Source organism: Gekko japonicus, unplaced genomic scaffold, assembly GCF_001447785.1.
Source record: "Gekko japonicus isolate JY-2015 unplaced genomic scaffold, Gekko_japonicus_V1.1 scaffold334, whole genome shotgun sequence".
Lineage (NCBI taxonomy): Eukaryota > Metazoa > Chordata > Lepidosauria > Squamata > Gekkonidae > Gekko > Gekko japonicus.
The window spans coordinates 124,160-134,431 of NW_015173683.1; the positions used below are offsets into that span (position 1 = coordinate 124,160).

Genomic DNA, 10,272 nt, shown 5'->3' on the forward strand with positions numbered 1-10,272 from the left:
CTTCTCTTCGAGCTGCTGAAGGCGGACCTTTTCCTCATTGTGTTCTTGCTCCAGCAGTTTTAATGCCTAAGAACACAGGGGGAAGGGGAGAGTAACATTTATCATCTGGATAACCATGTTCATTGTAGGACAAAGCCAACCTTGCACAGATTCAGAGAACCATTATAAGGGACAACATGTTAGAAAAAGGAACTGCATAGATAAATATTCAACTTCAGATAGTTGGTTGGAGCCGACCAGTTTTTTTTTTGCAGGTGAAAAGAGGAGTGGGAGGGTCTCCTCTGACCAAACAAAAAGGCTATGCTGGGAGATCATGAGACTAAGCTATGTGGACAAAAGCCATGTGGGACAGGGGCCATAGTAAGGAAGAGAGTTCTGTGAGCTTGACCAAAGACGTAGATTGGATCTATTAAATTATTTCCTTAAAAGAAGAGAAATACTGCATTATATGAATTAGTGGTTTTCATTCCGAACTACTAATACAATCCCACAAGCAAAGGCAGGCTCAGCTCAGACAGTTCCTACAAGGCAAGCAGAAATGACACAATGGACAACCTCAAAAAAAGTCAGCTCAGAACAGATTATTTCCACTAAATCCTATTCTGTACTGATCAACTGTTAACAACAAAGACTTGTGCACTAAATCAATTGTTTGGTGATATGAATGGCTTAGATGTCAGCTTCAAGAAGCCTCAGGCACTGGAGGATAATTTATTATCCTCAATTTAACTTCTATGGGGTTTTGTTTGGATAGTAGCTGTTTGATGAATATTATTCATGTCCTAAATTTATAGGCAGCCACATGAAGCTGTTGAGACACGTAAAATTTCCTAAGCTTGGTGACCGAGAATTCTTATATGTGAAAACTTCCTTAGTACACTAAGAGCCCTCTGTGTCTCATAACACCTCAACTACAGCAACAACCACCCACTTTGGAAATCTTTGCAATGCTGCCTGTGGGTACCTAGCCTGCTCCCTGTCCATGTCAACACCAGGCCACTGCACCTTGTTGGAGAAACTGATGCAGTGGAGATTTTATTTATTCATTTATTTTTCAAATTTATATTCCGCCCTCCCGGCAAGCATGCTCAGGGCAGACCGCAGCACAATATCGAAAACATATCAAATTTTCAAACATATAACTATAAACAGTTACGACAATGGAAAACAACATAAATTAAAACAGAGTGTGCTATTTATCCTCATACAGAGGTTTCCACCTGGCGCCATTGGTGTCTCGAACTTCTTAACCTGGGTCACATCAGACAGCAGCTTCAGCAGGGGAGGCCGAGATTTTATTGGACATCCACCACCTCCACCAAAGGCCTGGCAGAACAGCTCAATTTCGCAGGCCCTGCAGAATGGCAACAAATCCCGCAGGGCCCTGATCTCAGGCGGGAGCATGTTCCACCAGGCCGGGGCCGGGGCAGAAAACGCCCTGGCCCGGGCTAACCGGATGTCCCTTGCTAAGGAGTGTGGGATGATCCTAGACACCCAGCTGCAGACTTACAGCAAGTTGTCTCAGCAACGAATCTGCATTGACTGCAGCACACATGAGAGTATCCAAGTTCAGTTTTATAAGTGTTGGGCGGATAGAGGCCCACTTGCTTTCCATACAAGTAAAAGTGGAAAGACAGGAGGATAGGGTTGCTTGCCTAATTCACAACCGCTCAACGCCAGAAGCAAAGGGCCACTGGCACCATTTTAGTACTTTACTGAGCAGGAACTGAACCTACAAATTATGCACACTGGAAAGCCTGAAATCAAAAGACGCTATGGACAATTGATACACATGGTTAACATGGAAACTTGCTCAAACTAGTTTTGTAAAAAGTTACCTTGGCTCTACTCAGCAGCTCAGCAATTAGCCGAATGGAATGAAGATTTCTTTGAGCTAAAAGAAGCTTCCTCTCTTCTAGTTTTATTTTTTCTTGCAGTTTTTTCTGCTCTTCAGCTTGCATTTTTTCAAGCCTTTTCTTGTTCCTACGAATTTCACGATCCTTTTGCTTCTGTTCTCTCTTGCGCAATTTCTCCTCTCTTTTTCTTTCTCGTTCCAGTTCCTCAAGTTCCTTCTGTCTCCTAAAGATGGATATTACATAAGTCACAACAGGTACACAGTTTCCAGTTGCATTTGATGCTTCAACCAAAAGACACATGATACGCACTCACTTCACACTTAAGTTCCACCAGTTTCAATACAACTTTGTTTCACATAAACGTGCCCAAGACTGCAATCTCTACGAAATACCAGAGTGAAGACTGGAAGTAGAAAGCCACCTCAGAATACAAAGGAAGACATGTCTTCAATCTGGCACAAAGCTAACTTTAAAAAGAGACACTGTCAGTTGTGAAAACCAAGATGTTTGGGTGATATTTTCATTAAAAAAAGCCATCAGTTTGCATAGCAGATAGGGTGCAGACAGTGAGAAGTAATGTTTCTGTACCAGAAAGGATAAATAACAAGCTACTGAAAACAACGGTCTAGAATCCAGCAGTCACTCTATCAATGACATTTTACATTTATTTATTCATTCAATTTATAGACCACCCCACCCCTGAATACACAGGGCAATAAACAACATGATAAAAACATGATTAAAACATTCATAAATAAACAATTTAAATAATCCATAGATAAAATTTTCAGATTCCAAGTTTCATCACTGCCCCACAAGAAGTTGGAAAGGGGAAGAAAGGAAAAAGAGGGGGGGGAGGGAATGCCAGTAGGATGGCATCTGTCACTGTCCTCAAGAACATCTGTCTGGCAGAACATCTCTGCCTTGCAAGGCCTGTGGAACTGCATGATGACCTGCAGAGCATAGATATTATTTGGCGGAGAGTTCCACCAGGCAGGAGCCAGGCTGAGGCTCTGCTTGAGGACCGCTGGACTTCTTTGGGGCTGGGAATTACCAGTAGATTGTTCACTGCAGAGCATAACGCTCTCCAGGGAACATACTGGAGGAGACAGCCCTGAAGATGCGTGGGTCCCTGACTGCTCAAGGCCTTAACGGTCAATACCAAAACCTTGAACCTGACTCGGTACTCCAGTGGGAGCCAGTGCAGCTGGCATAACACAGATTAAATGTGTGCTGTCCATGATATTCCAGTAAGGACCTGTGCCGTTGCATTCTGGAGTTTCTGGATTAGTCTCAAGGGTAGTAGGGCAGCATAGGGGGAGTTACAGTAGTCCAATCTAGAGGTGACCGTTGTATGGATTACTGTGGCTAGGTCAGGGAGAGACAGGAAGGGGGCCAGTTGCCTCCCCCGGTGTAGCTGGAAAAACGCCAGCTTGGCAACGTTTGTGATCTGGGCCTCCATTGATAAGGAGACATTCAGAACCACACCCAAACTCCTGACAGTCTATGCTGATGTTAAGGGTGCACCATCAAGGGTATGGAGTTGGTACCCCAAGCCTGAATCCCCCTCACCCAGACACAGAATCTCCATCTTGGTTGGATTCAGTCTCAGCTGACTTTTTTTCAGCCATCCCACCATGGTCTCCAGCCCCTCGGCCAAATTTTGTGGGGCGGTGTCCGGGTGGCTGCTCATCAACAGATACAGCTGGGTGTCATCAGCATACTGGTGACACCCCAGCCTGAAACTCTGCACCAGCTGGGCAAGGGGGCGCATATAGATGTTGAACAACATTGGAGAGAGGACTGCCCCCTGAGGGACCCCACAAACTAAGGGATGTCTAGTTGACACCCTCTCTCCTTGGAGAAATGAGGTGAGCCAGTTCAAAACTGCCCCATGGACTCCTATGTTGCCAATGCGGTCGGTCTGAAGGTTGTGATCGACTGTGTCAAATGCTACTGTAAGATCAAGCAATAACAGCAGCGCCGACCCGCCTCAGTCCAGCTGTCTGCAAAGATAGTCCATGAGGGCGACAAATGCTGTCTCCTTCCAAGCCCATTTCCGACAGTTATTTAAAATTTCTTACTCTTAACACATCAGCAAGCATCCTGAGGAATAAAAGATAAGACATTTAGAGAATGGACAAAACTGCAATCTTCATGCCCCTTACAAGAGCACAATACCAGTAGTACCACTCTGAAGTAATGCTGCAGAAAACTGAGGCCTTTTTTCACCACAGTAGTCTGAGATGTAGTTCAGTTCTAGAAAAGACCTAAAGACCGACTACTGCACTTTCCAGCAAATAAAGGGTAGAATTTCCGAAAGCAGGCTTCCCATTTTCATCCACCTGCATCAGAATTCTTAAACTAAGCTTTCATTAATAAGGTCAAAAATATATATGTAGAGTTCAAACTATTCTCACAGACAATCAAACTACCCCAAGGATATGCCAAGTACAGAAATGTTTAGAGATCTGGTAAGAATAAACAAAAAGTCTACCTTTCCTCTTCTTTTTGTCTTTCCTCGGCTTCTTTTTCTTTGCGTTTTTGTTCTTCTCTCTGTTTTTCCAGCTCTTGAAGCTTCTGCCTTTCAAGCTGACGTTTCTTAATTGAAGCATCGCTCAAGTGTTTTGTTGAATCAAATGAAACCTTTACAAGAACAGGGGAAAGTATTCATACCAATGTTTAGAAGTCTGCTAAGCTTAAGTACAGATGTTTTTTTTTTAATTTAACATACATTTTAGGATACAAAATAGTCTAGTGGACTCTTAACTTATATCCTTTACCAATAATTCTCTGTATTCTTAACTTTTGGAAATACTGTACTCCAGTTGTTCTTTAACTACAGTGTCTGTCATTAAGCCAGCAAAATAAACTTTTAAAGGTCTTTCATGTGAGACCGAGAAAACAAAACTTGACAAACTTCACAGCTCTCTCTCTTGTCTTTAATTCAGTGACAAGAACAACAAAGGGACACAAGGGACAAAAGGGCCTATAACACAGCCAATGTTTCAGGGTGTGTGTGACAGGGCAGCCTAGAAAAGTGAAACTCTAAGAAACTGCAGCATTGGTTAGCTACACAAGAGACAAATCTTCTTGTATTTTTGAAAACAATTCTTCTGGCTCTGAGCAGTTCCAAATATGTACAGAGACATGTGGGAGTGCAAGAAATTTTATGTTAGATGAAAACATTCCAGGCGCATCAAAGAGAACTCCAATGTTAACCTGAAAAAAAAAGCAATGGGAATCATGCTCTCCACACCTCTACAGACCACATTACTTGTGAACGGGGATTAACAGGAATGCAAAGGAGATGATCCATGGGGTCGCGAAGAGTCGGACTCGACTGTGCGACTGAACAACAAAAAGGATTCCTGAACAAGTTATGTACCTGTAGACATTTTTTTTTAGAGAGGGCCACTCTATATGTACCATCACTAGCTGTATTTATGGAAAGGTGAGCCACAAATTCCAGGAAAAAAAGCAAACATACCCAGATTTCCATTATAAGGTGACAAAGAAAACTACTTCTAACACTGAACTATTTATTTATAAAATATTTACATTGCGTCTACAGGAGCCAGTCAGCAGTGGTTTACAAAACCAAAATATACAAAGATATTAAAATCTACATAAACAATCCAGCCCAGCATTAAAAAAACCCCATATACCATAAAAACAAGCCACTGACAGATTGAAACAACAATTTCCAGAGTAAAACAGTGTTAAAAGATCAACCCTCGGTGAACAGAAACAAACTGGCAGCCGCTGCAGCTCTCTCAGCACTGATATAATATGAGCCCTCCATCCTGTCCCTGACAATCACTCAATGACATAAAATCAACTTTCAAAAAGGAGAAATCAACAGAATGTGTACCTAAAACAGTGTTTCAGAATGCATACCAGGCAACAAAATATACAGAAGAGCATGCAATAGATCTACCAAAGAAATCAACTATAAACGACTCAACAGGATCTCACCTTTATGTTACAAGCCACTGCTTTGCCATCTTCCCCTTTGTACATCAGTTTCATTCCACGTAAAGCATTCATGGCCTTAATGAAACCTGCATATTCCTGGTATTGAACATAAGCCTCAAAATTCAAATGGCCTCCAAAGCTGAAAGTATGAAAGTTTCTGCCAGTCATTTCTTCTCTGTAAGGGTCCAACATGGGTATATCCACATTGCGTATATCCCCAAACTTACTAAACACCTTGATAAGAACTTCTTCACTTGGTTTTTCTGAGCCAGAATCTTTCTGTGCAAACCATTTACAAGGTAAACCTTCCAAATGTATAGTGTCAGGCCTTTCTCCGGGCAGAGTCTCATTCATATCTTTTGCATCACGGAAGAAGGAGTCCCAGTCATGTCGAGTAGGAAAATCAATTTTGTATTCTGCAGCACGAACTTTTAGAATGTCTGAGAAGCCACTGAGTTTGATAGTCTTCCCATCTAGGCAAGCCAAGAAGGATTTAACCAAACTCTTATTTTCTACTTCTCCTTCAAAGCGGATAAAATCCATGGTGCTTTTCGAAATCCGTAAAGTTGAGAACTGGTGAGTTTGCACCATTCCTTTCAGCCGTTCCATCACCTCCCAGTTAGAAATGGACTTCCCTGGCTGCTTTAACTGAGGAAGTGCCACACTGATGGTCATTTTGGTAATGGGTTTAAGGTAAAGCCCATAAGGAGCACAGAGCTCCATTGCTTCTGAAGGGTCATGAACTATTGTAGCAGCTGCCATACCTGCGACTAATAAAAAAGCTATCAAAAGAAAATGTAGGCTTATCTATTTTGAAGACACTGGGGGAAAGTGGTCCCTTTCTTTGAATAAATGATCATTTTAACAGTTAAGACTTTGAAGTGTACATGCAGTGAGAGGGCTGAAAACAAGGCCTGTCTTGGTTTCAGTTCCATTAAAATCTGTCAAAACATATTACACAAAGACCATGAATGAATTGATTCTCTCTCCTAGCCACATTGTATTTGCGTGCAACAAAGAATGCAGCACAAACCCGGTCTGTGCAGGAACAGCAAAAGAAATACAAAAGTTAATTGTGTTCGAGAAGACACTGAAAATGCAGAAACAGCAATAGCCCTCTGAGAATCTCTGCCTTCAGACAGCTTGCAAGGTTCCGTAATGAATCACAGCCATATGAACAGAATTCCAGTCTTTGCAGTAACTAGAATGCTTTTGCTCTGTAAGAAATTGAAAAAGAATTAGTCTTGACTGTCTTCATCAAATTAGATGAAGTCATTATTTAAAGATAATTTTCTTATTTCACACCCTGCCTTTCTCCCCACGGGGTCACAAAGTGGCTTACATAATTTTCCATCTGTCCTCACAACAGCCTTATGAGGTACATTAGGCTGACTGTGCATGGACTGGCCTAAGATCACCCAACAAGCTTCTTGGGCAAAGTGAGGATGCAAAACTGGAGTCCTAGACACGAACTAGGGCAAAGTGAGGATGCAAAACTGGAGTCTCCCAGATCCTAGACACGAACCACTACATCACAATGGCTATCAAGTTACTAAAGTATTCAAAGCACTAAACATCATACCAAAATATCTACAAAATGAAATATGAATTAGATATATTTCAAGCATGAACCTCTGCATATTTATTCAGCAACTAGCCACAAAATGAATGGAATTTAACAAAATTTACATGTTTAACATCAGTATTGGTGAGGCTTCTGACTGGCACCTTGATTGGCTGTTCAAGTTTTAAAAACAGCTTTGGCAGAAGGTGTCACCACAGCACCACAGGCTAAAGGTAACCTGTGGCAGCTAATTTGTGATTGGCTCCACCTCCAGCAACAGCCATTTTGTGGCTATACCATCCCCACTATGTCAGAATTCCAAAGGTGCCCATAGACTCAAACAGGACAAGGACCTTACCTATATAAACACATTGCAGATTGAGTATACCTCCCATTGACTACCTTCAGTAAGACTTTTGTGAGGACAGCTGCATGAAACATTGCATCCTCTACAAAATTAAACTTACTTTAATTACACCAATATAGTAAAAACAATCATTCAAATGTGCTAAGGTATACTATTTTGCTATGTATGACCAATACTTTACATGGCTATACTGAGAGCAAAATACATTGTAAAGTCAGAGGTGGATTTTTTTAAATGCTAAAATGATGTCACATTCCACAGTGAGACACAATCCATTTTCCCTGACATCTCTAATCATAGCATCCTCATGACATTTGACATATTACAGAATTAACTAGGATGTACAAGCTAGAGATGTATTTTTTCCACTTTTATATAGCTTTTGTATATGCACCTGCCTCATACTAGCACATACATACAAACATACTGAATTCAGGGTTAACAATCTTTCCAGAGGATTATAGCTTTTATTTTAAACATTCATATTCATTAGGAATCCTATTATTAAAAGTGGTCCCATCCCCTCTTTGCAACAGCAACATTTTGTCTTAAAACTTACTGCAGAGGGAAGTGTGGTGGGTGCAATATAGAGTGTCAAACTAGAATCCTCGAGACCCAGGTCTAAAATCCCACTCTGCTGTGGAAAATTGCTGGGTGACCCACAGAAGATGCCTAGTCACATACTCTCAGGCTAACCTACCTTGCAGCAGTGTTCTGAGGATAAAATGGTGAAGAGAACAACGCAGGCTGGTTTGAGCCACCCTTGGGGAGAAAGCCTGGGTAGAAATAAGGTAGAGAACAAAGTGTTTCCTGAAGCAGCTAAGAGAAACAGGGAGCAACACACAGAAGTACAATACAGTGTCACTATTTTACCATTTCAAATCTGAAAAGTGGCATACAAGTTCATAATGGTCTGACAACAGCCTTGTTTTACAATTCCAAAGCGAAATAATGTAGAGAAATATATGTGATGGCTCAATGATCACAATTTGGTTTGGCACAAATTTGGTTTGGCACAAAGCTGTGGTGAATAGCCAGGCTCTCAAACCTTAACAGTAAAAAGGTAGCACCTCTATCTAAACATATTCACTAGACCACCAGTGTTCCACTAGTAGGTCAACACCCACAGGATGGTCATGCCCTGATTTAAGCTGTGTTGCACTAGCATCTCCAGCACCATTTCCATTTTTCTAGAAAGACTAGAACTCAAGAGCTCTGCAGTTGGGCCAGACCAAGCACTGTACTTCCAAAATGGTCACTCACCAGCAATCAAACAAACATAAAGGCAATGGCCACTCACTGCTCATTGCCCGAGCAACTGGTATTTTCTGCCACACTGCCTCCGAGCATACTACAAATGAGAGACAGAAACAGACAAAGAGAGGAGGAAGAGAACAAAAATACAGACGTGGCATAATTTAAAAGGGGTCACATCACAGCCTGAGTTTAAAGACGGTCTGAGAAATCAGAAGATTACTATACTAGCGGTTATAACATGCAGAGCTATTCTTGAAAAATGGACATAAGGACATTTAACAAAAAAGGGAAGCAACGTGTTGGGGGTTGGAACCATCGCGTTGCATCTGGAGCAACAGCCCCAACAAGACTGCCCGTATGTAGGGGCTTTTTGAAACTTCAGAGGCACCATGTAAGGCATTACTATGCCCAGACGGAGTGACCGGGGGAGGGGGGGCTTAAGCCATTCCCTGAAGCCTCCTAAGGCAGCCGCGAGGGTGAAGCTGCCATCCCCCTCCCTCACCGGAACAGGGCCGCGGGTAGTAGTGGGAGGGGGGGGTGCCCTCCATTTTGCAAGCACAGACAGCGGTAGCCTACCTAGCGGGGAGAGTGTGGGCTGCGAGGGACGCGCCATGGGCTGCTCTGCCGATTAGCCACCTCGCCTCTTGGCACCAGCCACGCTAGCCTCAGAAAGCCCGGGCCGGAGTCGCCATCGCCGCCGTCCTTTCTCTCCCTCCCCACCCCGTCTCAAGGCTGACGCGCGCGGCACCGGCCTTCCCACACTGCCTAGCAGCAGCACCACCACAACAAAAACACTTCCGCTTCCTTTGGCACTCCAGCAAAGTCAGCGAGAGGAAGAAAGTGATCAGGCAACCGGAAGCGCGCGGGGTGGGGGGGTACAAAGTCAGCCGGCGGCAGAAAGTGACGCTACTTCCCGGAATGAGGAGGAGCCTCATTGCCGGTCGGTGCTGGACCGGTAGCGCAGTCCTGTACGGATTGGTTTCATCGTATTTAGCTTGGAATTACACTCGGTGTAGGATGGTATTGTGAGTGTTGTGCAAAAAGGTGCAGTAGAGGTTCCCAGGTGTGTGAATAATAATCATTGGCTGCGGTCACACGGAGCATTAGCCACTGAGAGGATGATAGGCGGATTCTCCGGGTGCAATCACACTGCAACATCTGGGAAGCGTAGATTCCGGGAACCTTGGGGCAAAGGCTGGCGTCTGATCGCGTTTCCGGTGGTAGTCCGTGGAATCTGGCGCCCACCCATG

The 10,272-nt window shown here is 43.3% G+C and overlaps 1 protein-coding gene across 1 annotated transcript in view; it reads right to left on the minus strand.

Moving 5' to 3' along the window:
* Positions 1-9,815, minus strand: part of AKAP17A (A-kinase anchoring protein 17A) — an 11,495-nt gene extending 1,680 nt beyond the window's left edge. Inside the window, exons 1-5 of the mRNA XM_015423061.1 lie at positions 9,599-9,815; positions 5,835-7,051; positions 4,354-4,502; positions 1,839-2,079; positions 7-66 (exon numbers count right to left, since the gene is read on the minus strand). Coding sequence (XP_015278547.1) covers positions 7-66; positions 1,839-2,079; positions 4,354-4,502; positions 5,835-6,596 — 1,212 coding nt within the window. The 5' untranslated portion in view covers positions 6,597-7,051; positions 9,599-9,815. The remainder of the gene's footprint in view (positions 1-6; positions 67-1,838; positions 2,080-4,353; positions 4,503-5,834; positions 7,052-9,598) is intronic.
* Between the last annotated feature and the right edge of the window lie 457 nt (positions 9,816-10,272).